Source organism: Poecilia reticulata, chromosome 4, assembly GCF_904066995.2.
Source record: "Poecilia reticulata chromosome 4, P_reticulata-male-v2, whole genome shotgun sequence".
NCBI classification, from domain to species: domain Eukaryota; kingdom Metazoa; phylum Chordata; class Actinopteri; order Cyprinodontiformes; family Poeciliidae; genus Poecilia; species Poecilia reticulata.
Window position 1 is genome coordinate 30,468,721 of NC_088833.1, and position 14,274 is coordinate 30,482,994.

Sequence of the window (14,274 nt, forward strand, 5' to 3'; positions counted from 1 at the left end):
GGTTGTTTATTGTATTAGCTCCTCTTTTGATTTTTAAACATCTCCCTGATGAGATGATCTGAACAGCATGTCAGTAGTTCTTCATGGAATAGTGTGGTGACTTGTGGTTACTTTTTGCCACCTGTCTCTACGTTACTGAATGTACCTTTAAAACTTGATGATCCTAAAAATTCTTCTTTTAGTCACAATAGCTTGGAAACTTCAGCTTTGGGGGAGTAGCTCTGAGGAGGAGCTGCACCTCGAAGGCGGGACTAGATCCACCCAGACATTTTGCACAGCTGAATTGTTGCCATGGAGATTTAAGGATTTCTCAAACATGCATGAAAGAATCAAAGCAACACTCCAGGTATGTTTTTCATAAGGGAATAACATAACACAAGGCTCAAAAAAGGCTGATTTTAGATAATACTGCCCCTTTAAAGATATCCACAAATCCCCTTTGGATCAATGTCCCACCAACTTCAATGATTCTTGATTCATTAATGGGTCAAAATTAAGAGCATATTCACTACCACTTGTCTTCCTGATGGAAGGTAAGCTAAAGGGATGATGAAAGTCAAAGACAACTGGTGTCAGATTTTATTGGAGAGTCTGATAAAGGTCGGACAGTCTGGTCAGCGGTTGGTGGTTCTTTCTTTTCTTGGCCATCATGGAGCAGATCAAGGAGAAGGTAAGTCAGCGGCTGGATGCTCCTGTGGGGGAGAAGACATTTTTCTCACATTAAACAACTTGATTTATCAGAAGAGACAAAGCACAATACAGCTTGAACTGCAGCGGCATGGCGCCTTATTAAAGTGTTCATAACCCTTGAAATGTTTTACTTTTTGTCACATATCAAACATCAGTGGACTTTAACAGCAGTTCGTGATCTGATAGAACAACACAACTAGAGTATAGTTGTGATAAGGAAGGAAAGAATACAAGGTTTTTCACCACAAACAATTTGAAGTGCGGCTGAAATAAAGTCTATAATATGCTACAAACAGATTTATGTCCAAGATTCATCAGTGGTATTTTTGAAAAATGGCATAACTGTGAGTGGGAAAACATGCTGAATGGTTGTTAACCAGTACAATTCTGACAAATTCTGACCTTTTTTCAGAATTATGACTTGAATCTTAAAATTCTTTTTTCTGCAGAATTGTTCCTTTAATTTTAGAATTCTGACATTTTTCCTTCAAAATTCTTGCTTTAATTTTCAAATTGTCATCTTTGCTGTGGAATTCTGACCTTAATTTTAGAATTCTGACATTTTTCCTCAGAAGTTTAGCTTGAATCTTTAAATTCATATTTTTTTCCTTCAGAATTCTGACTTTAATTCAAACCTTTTTCCATAAGAATTTTGATATTATTAGAATTCTGTTTTTCTCAGAATTCTGGCATGAATCTTAGAATTCTGACAAATCTTAGAGCTCAGTTTTTTTTTCTTCAAAAGTCTGACTTTAATTGTAGAATTCAGAACTTTTTCCTCAGAGCTCTGCTGGGTTCTGCTCAGCAGGCGTTCTGTTCTCAGTGTGGCAGCTTGTTGCTCTACGTCTTATTTAACGTTAAAAACCATTGAGCATGTCCTTCCACTTCACAGTTATGCTCTGCTTTTCTATAAACATGTCAAAGGTTTTGCTGACACAAAGTGTAGAAGGAGCTGGCTGTCTGGATGCGTGCTGACTCACACTGTCCATGAAGCCAGGCATGTTCTCTATGACCATGCAGCCACTCCTCACATGTTGTTCCCTCCTCCTCAGCCTCCAGACATTACCCACAATCATCATGACCACCAACATCATGACTGCTGCTACACACGCTCCCACTGCTATAACTGCAGAGAGCTGATTGGCTGGTTGGTCTGCTGCTCCAATCAGACGGCCAACAGTGGAGGCTGCAGACTGGGGCAGAGGCTGAGGAGCCAGCAGCTCAGATACATCTAGGAGAGGATAAATAAAAGACCTGAGGTTAGTGTAGAATTACTGACCAATCAGGAAAAGGCAGATCTGATCAGTGCGTTTTATCTTATCAATGTAATTAATCATTTACTACCACTTGTAAATCTGTGTAGAGGAATACATTTCCCTTAGTTATTGTTGATTACAGTTACTATTGATATGTCTGTTCACAGACAATACATGTATTGTCTGTGAACAGCAACAGCTGGGATATATAAACACATACAAACATGCTGTAATATGTGAAAAGACACAATCATTTGTATATTTAGTATTTTTAATAGATTATATAGTTATATAATCTATTGCAAAATACATAAATAATAAAGATGTAATTCAGTATACTTACAGTATATAGTGTATTTGAAAATGTATCAGAAAAATAATATATTAGAAAATATTACAAGATATTTCCAGTAATATGTTGGTAAATATATTTTCCTTTCATAAGTCTAAATCTAAATAGTTTGTTAGATTAAATGTAAAAACACAGTGCCCTTTTTGTCGTGACTGTAATAAATTCTTTTATATTTATCAATATACTCACATATATTGTCTGTGCTGACACTGCAGTATAAGACAATTTTAATACTATATCTCATATGTGGGACGATACTGCCTTATGTATTTTTCCATATTAGATCGTCATCCTCAGAAACTCCTCTCACCTTCCAGACTGAGTAGGAAGAAGGCGTCGCCTCCCTTGGTGAAGCTCCTGCTCCTCAGCCTGCTGTGTGAGATGAAGGTGCTGGTCCCGTAGCCAGGGCCTCGGTAGTAAGAGCTGCCGTCAGACCCGGTTACCTTGGAGCCCACCTTACTGGGGTCATCCCAGTAAAACTCAGTACCTGAAACCAACAGGACACTGATTGGCACAGCAGCTTCCTGAAAACGCCTCCAACAGACTCCCACCGTCAGCACCCTCATACCATCTGAGGACATCTTGTTGGGGTCGGTGGTCACCATGCGGTGCATGTTCATCTGCTGTCTGACATCAGACTGCTGATCCATCAGGGCTATGTTGTTTTGTTGCCATGGACACGGCCACTTCAGATTGTGGTCGTTGGGGCCTGAGGTCAGGTGGAAATAGGTAGCCATGTACCCAGGAGTGCCACTCCGTCCGTTCAGGTACACACCCACCTGAAGACTCCAGAGAAATATGGAAATAGATACAGTAACATGCTTAGTGAAGGCCATTTGTGTAACTTTAAAGAACAATGAAAATTATTTTCTAAATTAGATTATTGTCTCGTCATTTTCATCCGTCTAAGACAGATATTATCAGTTACCTAACCACCATGAGCACTGGCCTCCACTGGATGGCCGTTTTCCAAACAACTTAATTTTCATCATTCAAGGAGGAGAAAAAAAATCCCCTGAAAGACCAAATCATGGAATGCTCCAACAATTTACAGAAAAAAAACCTCTGAGGAGCTCTGAGTTTAAATCTACAGTTAAATCTACAGTCTATGTTTTAACTAATTTCCTAGTCAAGGTTCATGACAGGTTTTTAATAATCTATTATGTGAAAGAACTTATTCATATGTGATTTTAAATTGTGTTTTTTTCATCATTAGCAGAATATCAACAATATATAATGAGCCAAAGGCTGGAACTTAACCCCACTGAGATGAACTTTACTACACAGGAGGGAAATATTTAATTTTATCTTGAGGCTGCAGAGGTTACATCAAGAATAAAGATCAAAAATGCCTTTTCACTTAGGTTTTAAAGGTGCGTTATGATTCCTCTTTTGTGTTACCTGGAAGGAGTAACCGGACGGTGACAGGAAGCGAGGGCTGTACAGTTTCTGTCCAGGTGGCGTGGTGGCCAGCAGATGGCTCATGTTGCGGATGTGCCAGATGTGTTGGGGGCATTTTGTGGATGACACGTTGATGTCATCCAGAGAGAAACCTCCATGTGACGGACTCTCTCCTCTCACCCCCTCGAAAACCAGCCGGGCCTTCCGGGTCACGCTCAGGTCGACGGTGTGCAGCTCCCAGGAGCCCATCACTCCTCCTGTGAAGGAAGCAGAACAAACACTCAGAAGATGATTCTCTGCATCAGCTGCATTTGCATTTAAATGCGACTTAGTTTAGGTCTGAGAGCATTAATGGTTTTACCACAAGGTGGCACCAGAGTCCCGCATTTTTGAATCATACACAGTCTGCTCAGTACAGGTTCATGCAGGTTAAAATGAATTATTTCTCACCTGAAATGCTCTTGAATAGTTTGAGTTTGCCGCTGGGGCTGGCTGGGTCATACTCTCTGACCCATATGTTCAGAACATCATCAGCTGCCCCAGTGTTGTAGAGGAAGAACTGCAGACACTGAGCTCCAGCTTTGGGGTAAAGCCAACGACTCTCCAGGGAAGCGCTCTCCCCCGGTTCAGCAGATTCTGTGCTGAAATGCATGAAGTAGCCATTTCCTGTGCAGGGATGGCGAAAAAAATAAAAAAAAAGGTTATTCCACATCTCAGCTTTAACACCATGTCTAGATTTGCACGGACAGCATTTTAAACAAGTCATTTAATTATATTTCATAATCAGAATACCATACAAGTAAAATAAATCTGTATGACTGTCTTAGATCAGAGGTCTCCAAACTTTTTGTCATGTGGTTTAGAAAACAAATAAAAGAATGAGAAGATAAAATCACAAAAATATATATTGTGTTTTTTCTGTTTATGCAGTGTTTTAATTAGACAATTATTAAGAGAAAAGCATCAAGGCTGCAAATTCCTCTGGGATCAATTGAAAGACAAAACAATAGAAAACACTTGTGTCATTTCTTAGGAATTGCTTCTGTGAAAACTTCCAGTTTTCATCCAAGTTTATTGAAATAAAGCAAATAAAGCAAATTTTTGTTTTGTTAAATCTTCTAACAAGAAGACTTTAATTTGTTGTGAATAATTTTGCTTCAGTTGAAACAAAAAGTCTCCATGTACATCAACCAAGTTGATGACGTTCATGAATTGGAGTGAGAGGCTGCACAAAATCAGCCCCGGACCTGAAATGGCCCCTGTGCTTTGGACACCACTGTCAGAAACTTTAGATGTTGCTTTAATTGCAAACACAATGCTGTAAAACTCTTAGGTAACATAGTTTATGACCTGTTTCTATCTAAGGTTAGTTAACAAAGATAAACTTATGCTTGTATTCATTCAGTTAAACTGCAGCCGGTGCAACAACAATACTGTAAAAAGAAAATAAAAGCACTGGTCTTTGAAGATTCCCCTGCACTTGCTGTTAGCTCTGAATCTTTTGAACCCACAAGTCAAAGATCAAATATGACATTGCAGCACTTAAATGCCTATTAAGAGCAGGAGGTTTGAGCGGTTTACAGCTTTAAATCACACCTGTCCTTGCCGTACAATGACATGCAAATATAAAAACATATTGCTAATTTGTATGTTTTAGAATAAACAAGATAAATTTGGATTTCATTAACTTATTTTTTACTATTATTATTCAACATAGAGCTTGGGGTTTTCTCATCACACCATAAACATGGTGACATATTGTATAAATACGGTTAAGTATGGCATTACGTGACAAAGTTCTTTCCTATTTCACATGTTGGCCGAGAATCCTATAGGTTTGAGGAGTGAGTGCTGTTATCTTTCCACTATTTTACTTCTATTTGATCATATTTATCTTGTAAAATCTCTATCAGCATGACCCTACACTTGTCTGTATTTGCACAGGTGGCTGTTGACCAGTGAATCATGCCATCCTTAAGCTCAACACCTTGTAATGACTTGAAGATCACCTTTGCATTGTCCCATGTTGGTGAAGTCAGTGTGAGGGCCTCCGGACACAGAGCTGCGCTGTTCCCACATGGCTGTGCTGGAACCCTGAATCATCCCGCAGATGTTCTCCTCCTCAAAGTTACAGCTGTCTACAAAGGTGGAGGACTTAGCTGTGGAGAAGAAATAGTATCAGCTACATCAAGGAACTGTATCTATCTATCTATCTATCTATCTATCTATCTATCTATCTATCTATCTATCTATCTATCTATCTATCTATCTATCTATCTATCTATCTATCTATCTATCTATCTATATCTATCTATCTATCTATCTATCTATCTATCTATCTATCTATCTATCTATCTATCTATCTATCTATCTATCTATCTATCTATCTATCTATCTATCTATATCTATCTATCTATCTATCTATCTATCTATCTATCTATCTATCTATCTATCTATCTATCTATCTATCTATCTATCTATCTATCTATCTATCTATCTATCTATCTATCTATCTATCTATCTATCTATCTATCTATCTATCTATCTATCTATCTATCTATCTATCTATCTATCTATCTATCTATCTATCTATCTATCTATCTATCTATCTATCTATCTATCTATCTATCTATCTATCTATCTATTTTATCTATCTATCTATCTATCTATCTATCTATCTATCTATCTATCTATCTATCTATCTATCTATCTATCTATCTATCTATCTATCTATCTATCTATCTATCTATCTATCTATCTATCTATCTATCTATCTATCTATCTATCTATCTATCTATCTATCTATCTATCTATCTATCTATCTATCTATCTATCTATAGACCCATTCAGTAAATTAGAATATAATTGAAGTCCATTTGTTCCAGTAACTCTATATGTCTTCAAGTGAGACACATTACATAGATTAATTCGACAAAAATAGATGTATTTCTCTTAATCCTGATAATTTTCTGCTACAACTTAATGAAAACAAAATACTTTCAGCTAGCCAGCTGCCTACCTAGATAGCTCTCTAACCAGCTACATGCCTAGCTAGCTGCATACCTAGAAAGCTACAAAAGGTTTGTTCTTACAGACAAACCTCTTGCATCTTGTGCCCTGCACTACAAAATGGATATTTTGTCACTCTTTCTTATCACAGTTCTTAACACTCTTGCATGTTTTTCTTGCCATGTGCCTTTATGGTCCATACATTTTCAATAAAGATGGGATTATCAGTCCAGAAATGGAATTTGGAGGTAGTCCTCCAATCTCTCTATATTATCTATTTTCTGCAATGCACTATAGAGGAAAGAAAGCAGTCCCATAGGATGATGCTTCCACCAGCATGCTTAATGGTTAATTAACCCTGAAATTATTCATCTGGATCCTCCAAATATTTTTCTCGTCACTTCTGGGTAGGTAGTTCAGCTTTTCATCATAAAACATTTCCCCAGATGGTACATGCTTCAGTGTGGCTGTATTTGGGTTGAGATTGGTGTTGGTTTTGTCTTTGGGCGTTTTACCCAGTTGTCACCCTCTCAGTACATAATGATATAAAAATTGTGGACAGAGACAAGCCTGCTCCAGTTTATAACACACTTGAACCTCAGTGGATCCTGAGTTATTCCTGTAGACCCTAAACCTTTCCATCTCATGAAATAATAAACTGACCAGGCTGGGTGGGTAAGCATGAAAAAGACTGTAATATATGTTGAGTCATAGTAATTTATGGTTTTATAAGTAGCGCTCGCTACACCTCCTACCATTAATTTTTCTGTTTATAGGATTCATTTTCCACAGCACATTTTTCACCTGTTAACATGAAAGGCTGTGAATGCTGGCTTCTCTGCAGTTCAAGATAAAGAACAGTAAGATACAGCCTCAGATAGTATTCATCAACATTCTACATCAATGTATCAACAGCCCATAAACTTTACTTCTTATGTAAGTGAATTGAATGAAGATCCTTTGATCTGCTATGTTGCCAGATCTCTTTTACTTGAGACACAAAAGGGTTGACTTCAATAAGAGGCTATAACCCGATCTCCTGAATGAGGGCAACGTTTAATTGCAATAGATCTTCATGATCACATCAACTAAAATCTGCTGAGATACATTTGAGTCCAAAGGACAAAAAGTAAAACAGAAGAGAGCAGAAGACTGAGAACAAATAAGCAGAGGGCCTGGATAAGTTGCTGAGTGTGAGAGATGCTAATCTCCTTAATAAAGTGGGATAGAATACCTATTGTCATCTCCAGTTTCTGCATGCTTGTGTTGCAGCTAAGATATTCACAGCTCCCTGACAGCTGAAGTCTGAGATTATTATAGCATGTCAGCAACATGAAAAACAAACTTCAATAATTCTGTTTCATTTGTAATCACCCAGTTTTTTACCTGTTTGGTTTTGTATAAAGGCCAGAACAGAATTACCACCAAATACTTTAAAAAATACTGTGAACAAACTTCACATTAAGTGTTGCTAATGCTAAGTGTTGAGCTTAGCATATACCTATATGACCTTATGATGAATACAAATATTTTATTAAAGGGGCACATAGTGCCATTTTATAGCACAATCAACTATGTTACCTTCAGTTGTTTTTACCAGCTTTGCACTGCAAAGTAGCTCATATAATGAGCTCAGCAGATGAGCAATTCCACAAGGTGTTTGCTAATTGCTGCTGGCTAGTCTGAAGGAGCTGAGTGAGGGAGTTGTGGTGGACGGGCGCTCTGTGAGCTGGAAGCTTTGAAGCTTGGAAACTTCAGCTCAGAAGAGGAGCTGCATCTCAAAGGCAGTGCTCAGCTCCACCAGGTGTTTGTATAGTTGAATGGTTGCTATGGAGATTCAAGGGGTTCTCAAACATGAATGAAAGAATCAAAGCAACACCCCAGGTATGTTTTTGATGAGGGAATAACAGTATAAGTGATGTAAAGCTCAAAAAAGTTAACTTGACATGACACTGCCCTTTTAAACTCAAACTTGAACTTGCGGACAGCATGTTGAAACTCACTGCAGTTGTAGAGCAGGCTGAGCTTGGCTAGGTCACTGGCACTGAATCCCATCCTCTGACCAATCACATCCATGAATTGTGGGATCTTTGTGACGATAGTGGGCTCAGAGTCGATGGTGAAGGCTGTCTTACTGTAGTGCATCACAGAGCCGTAGTCATATGGGACCCCCAGCGTGTTGGACACAGTGTCATCATACGTGTTAAAGTTGTGCTCCTTACCTGGAGGACATGAACATATTGGGAGATTTCAGGCCTGTCATAGAACAAGTCCATTTCACAGTTTCATGCTGATCTGACTGAATCGCGGTCCGCTAGGTCTTGAGTTCAGAGAATGCAAACAGGGCAGAGATGTTAACATTAACATTCTTTATAAATGTTTGATGACCTTAAAGGAAATCCACTCCAGGCTGCCTCATGAAATTTGAAGGGTTAGGTTTAGGGTTGCCACTGTCTATATTTTTGCTGTAGGGTGATTAACTGGCTTCTGGAGCTAATGCAGAAGCCAGTTTATGGCATGCTAAGGAGATAATGCAGTCACTTTAAATCAGCTGTGCTGGACTTGAGAAACATCTAAAACACACAGGACAGTGTGTGTCCAGTGTGTGTACCCAGCCCTGGGGATCAGGGCTGGGAACTGACTGCTGCTGTACATTCATTTCAGGTCTGCAACAGAATATAAACGATTTAGTCAGTTTTATTAGTCCACACTTTTTAGATACTACTTCATAGAATGCACATTGGGATTCTACAAGAAGGATGAATGTCAAAAAGCAAACTGCTTCAGTTTCTATTCTGAGTTACAAAATTGACTCCAACATTTTTGTTGTTTTTATTATAAATTCACAATCTTAATGCAGGTATAAAGGCTAATTGATAGAAATCAACTTGAAGAGAAAAAGAACAAGATGTTACCAGGTTCAATTTGTTCCCATATAATGTTGACGTAGTCATTGCGGTCCGCTCTGGACTGCTCATGCCAGAACCCCAGAGCGTGCAGGAACTCATGCTCTACTGTTCCCAGTCGGTCGCAGTTTGTACCAATGGACAGCTGCTGCTTTCCAACACGCCGATTACCTACTGAGGAGTAACATCTCCAGAGAGAAAACAGTCAGGATACACACACTGTTGTCTCTCAACAGTCAAAACGTCTGATTCATCATTTCAGGCCTGAATTTTTTTTTTTTTTTTTTGTAGCATTTTTTGTAATATTCACCCTGGTTGAAAGAATTTATTTTTGGCAACAGCCTGATGCTCTCTAAGATCTGTAAATACCTCCTTAAATAGGAGAAAATGATTTAATCCAAAGAGTTGCGTATAGATCTGGAGTCTATAATCTGCATCTGATAACTTTTAGCAGAAATGTTTTGAAACTCAGTCATTTTATGTTTAAAGTAGTACGAAAGACTCTTGTGTAAAATATGCAAAGAACTTTAACAGAAGAATGAGTGAATATGATTTTTATGTGTTGAGGTAGAAAAATTATAATTCAGAAGAAGGGCTTGGATATCTATGGACCTATGGCCTGAAAAAAAAAAAACTCTGATTATGCAAACACAGAAACCAGTCATAATGTGTTCCAAAGCATGGCGACTTAGTTTGAAGATGTGATCAACTACCAGACAGAGTACACATCGTACAGACCTGTGGGGTCTTATGCCATAAAGAGTAGAATCAAAATATATTGAGTAGAAATATGATCATTCATAACGGGGGCTCAGATGCCTTGAGAATAGTGTGAATAGTTTCCAAAGTGCCAGCTTAAGAACAGAAATATGTGGGAAATCAGCTGTGACTCAGTGGTTTAGATAAACACAGCAGAGTCCAGGGTCAGACTGGAGAACTGCAGCCGATAACAGGTGGCTCCCTCTGAGCAGATTGTTCTGTACAGAAGCCAGAAAATGCATACTGATAACGAAGTGCGTCAATGGGGTATCTATGTTGAACCTCCACTTACTATGTGATACCATAGTTGGCATGACAACTGTGGTATGACCACGTACCATACCATATGACTTCTATGACACAATTAATATGATACCATAACTTGTACCATACGTCGCTGCTATGCTTCGGTGATGTATCTATTTAGGGCAGGAAGTGACTATGGAACGACCCGCATCAGTTTAATCTCATTTGTCGTCTTTCTAAGGTCCAGTGTCCTGCCACTTTTAGACGAGTCTCTGCTCCAACACAACTGATTCTAACAGTCCAACTTCCTCTGCAGCATGTCAACGTTCTGCACAGGTGCTGTTTGAGTCAGATGTGCTGAACTAGAGAAAGAAAATGCGCAAGATACCGACTCTTGAGAACTGACTTTAGACGCCACAGCAAAGATACTGAGGAGGATGACTAATAGACTAAATAAGAGAGCGACGGAATTGAGAGGCTAATGGTAGCAGTTAGGTTTCTTCTCTACATATGTTTAACTAAAATAATATCTCATTTTCTTTGACTTGTACCATGACAAAATGTGTATGACAGTCAGATATTAATTGATGGAGCAAGGGCGCCTGTCATGATTGCTTATGTGATGGTTTTGGATTTTATGGATGCTCCTGGTTTTGACTTGTAACTTATTAAGCAGAAAAGAAACAGAGACTTGAAGTAAAGGCAACAGTCAGGCTTTACTCACCCACTGCCTTTGAACACAGAGATGTAGTTCTCCTCTCCCTTCCACGGTGTAAAGTCAATGCAAGTCTTTAGTCTGTACTGATCAAATGCCTTCAGTATAACTCCCTTAGCATTGATGTCTATATCACAAAGAGGAGGAGCCATTTAAACAGCATGTTTTAATGAGTTTATGGTGTACTATGTCACTTTTCAGTACATCTTACCTAAGCTGTCCTCCAGGTAATAGGGAATGGTTGTTGGCCAGCGATACTCATCCCCTATGATGGAATTTCTGTCAAGGTTCTAGATTGAACGAGGAATGCTGTTATAAGGTAGAATTAATCCAGAGCAGTTGTAATTAAAAGTTGTCATGTGATTGCTGTTGGAATTTCACTATTACTGAGGAGTGTCCGAGAATATATAATAGTCCATACATTTTTGGTTTGGATCAACAGTGAAGAGATTGGAGTGAAAATACAGCTTTATGACACTCACGTCATCCTGCTCTATATCCCCCTCCAGCAGGTCCAGGTCAGCGGCTGGGAAGGATCATAGTTATTTTTGAGAGGCACAAACTCTGAGAACAGCAAGATGACCAAAACTAAACAAACCTTTATTGATGTCAAAGATGTCCCAGTCTTGGCCCTGATCAACATCAGTTTCTGCGGATGTGGAATAAGTCAGAATATTAAGATGCTGCAGCTGTTTCCTAACTTGTCATGTACAGTATGGTGGCATTTTGAAAAATAAGTTACACAATACTAGACATGAGGAGATCATCAGAATTTTGTGAACAGTTCCTGTCGTTTCTGAAGTATGTGTTTTACTTTGGATGAAGTTTGGCCATTTCCTTTGTCCACAATGCCACTCAACCCCGATCTCTCTTCAGCCTCCCTTTGAGCTCGAATTTTCAAGGTGAATGTCATCCGGGCCAATTAGCAAATAGAAGCAGGAGCTGTTAGCTGTATTCTGCACTGCTTTAGAACTGTAGTCTGCCTATGGTTGTTGTTTGGCATTGGCTGTGGAGGAAGTGAACAAAGCCATTCAGTTCCTGTTGGCCACGCTTTCAAACATTGAGCAATTAAAGTTGGAGCAAAAGGAATGTTTAAAGCCTGCAGCTTTCATTAACGCCCCTCTAGTTTGGCTCAAAACTTCTCTGTTCACAGTGAGGAATGGTTGTTTACAGCACATGCAATTTCTGGTAAGCTTCATAGTGTAACTTCCTTCATGATCGAACTGGCGCATTACATCTTTCACAGCCAAATGTTAAAGAATCAGTGTAAAATCAGTTTCAATCATTTCAAACTTCACCAGAGTCCTTGCCTCCACCAAAAAATCATTTCTCAATGAGGGTTCAGACCCTGTACAGTGGGACAATTGTGGCAAAGGCTTTAGGAGTTTGCAATCACTGAGTTTCCGGTTTTATCCCGGCTTCACCTGCCTGTGTCCTCAGGCAGGACTCTTCACTGTGTTGCCTGCTGGTAATCAATGTTCCTTCTGTAGAATTGGTTGACGTACCCAAGATATGCATGGCAGGCTGGTTTCTTGTCTTGCTACTTAGGAGGAAAGTTTCAATAAATTTGCTTCTTTTAAGCATTTATAGATCTACATAAATAGATAGCTATATGCATACTATCAAATTACAGCTGCCAATTAGAGGAAGACTTTTGATGTCATTTCTAACTTTGTCTTTTGACCTGTAAGTAAACTGGACAGCAGAAGAAACTCAAAGCTAGTAAATGAAGGCTTGAAAGCAAAAAGCAGAACCTTGAGAATTGAGGAGTCTTGTGCTAAATGTGTTCACCAACCTGTTTCACTTGTCAGTTTTGCTGCTGTCTGTAACATAAAACATATTGAGATGCATCACTGCATATCTTCACTCCTCTGAGGCATTTTCTCCACATTTAAAGAGACACAGTACTTACCAGTCCAAAACCAAACACCAGAATGATCCACCTGAGCATCATGGCTCCAGATGCAGACTCCTTCACACAGTAAATCTTCTGCTCTTTTTGAACATCAGAAGAAACGCCTGTGTTGATAATACACAAACTATCTAATCAATTTTATGAGTCAAGGGGCAGACATATTGTGGTTATTTGCCTCGTTAATTATTACCAACATCCCATTCACTCTTTAATGTTGTTGCCAGACTAATAAACTTAAGCACAATTCAGGCATATTTTTGCAGATGTAGTACAGTTTAACACACGTCAGTAAACAGTTCCTGGAAACACTTAAGTTAAACCTTGCATATATGATAAAAAATAGTCACCCACCCCTTTTCACTGTGACTATCTATTTATTAGATGTTTTACTTTATCTTTGCTCTAAAATAGGACAGAAAGACAGAAATGTAACATTTCAAAGCATAAAGCAAAATTCAGTTGTCAATTTGCTCTAAAACATAATTCTCTGACAATCGCCCTATTTGATCACAAAACCCAACACTTGACATGTTTCAGTGAGACAGAGAGCATACAGATGAAAATAGACATTTTAATGACTGAGAAAAGTTCCAATAAAACGCAAAAGATTAAAAGTAGCAAGAACGTTAGTTCTCCACAAGTAAACAAAGGCTTTTACAGCGACAAATTGCACTGATTTTACATTTCTAAACCCAGATTTATTCTTCCAAAACAAACTTATATACCATCAGAAAGTATATGTTTGTTTCTTTAAAACTGTCCAGATACAGTAAACCTTTATTTATAGTTACTGATTAATCGCCACTCTTAAAAGCTACACCAGTAGTTTAAACTGAAGAGAAACATTCATTACAGTAACTCTTGGTCAACATGAGTGCCATGTAGTAAAATCTGAGATAAAAATGAAAACAACCAGTCAGAAAATAAAATAGGCCCCTGCACAAAATTAATTTGCACATGTGCTGAGTGTTGCACTGTATACTTTAGCTAATATACTATAATTAAACCAGACATTGTGGTGTTTA

General features: G+C 38.5%; 1 protein-coding gene across 2 annotated transcripts; it reads right to left on the reverse strand.

Annotated features, from left to right (window-relative positions):
* Positions 1-565: 565 nt before the first annotated feature.
* Positions 566-13,697, reverse strand: mep1ba (meprin A subunit beta a). Of its 2 annotated transcripts, XM_008407814.2 has the most exons (15): positions 13,247-13,697; positions 13,130-13,157; positions 11,933-11,983; positions 11,817-11,860; positions 11,546-11,624; positions 11,344-11,461; positions 9,624-9,802; positions 8,712-8,930; positions 5,709-5,858; positions 4,150-4,365; positions 3,700-3,956; positions 2,867-3,077; positions 2,609-2,785; positions 1,671-1,921; positions 566-692 (listed from the first exon to the last, which is right to left on the reverse strand). In XM_008407814.2, exons 1-15 carry the CDS (start codon positions 13,286-13,288, stop codon positions 660-662), a joined length of 2,055 nt encoding a protein of 684 aa, XP_008406036.2. In that variant the 5' UTR covers positions 13,289-13,697; the 3' UTR covers positions 566-659. The 2 variants fall into 2 exon arrangements, with proteins under 2 accessions (XP_008406036.2, XP_008406035.2); XM_008407813.3 differs by having other exon boundaries at positions 566-1,921.
* Positions 13,698-14,274: the final 577 nt, after the last annotated feature.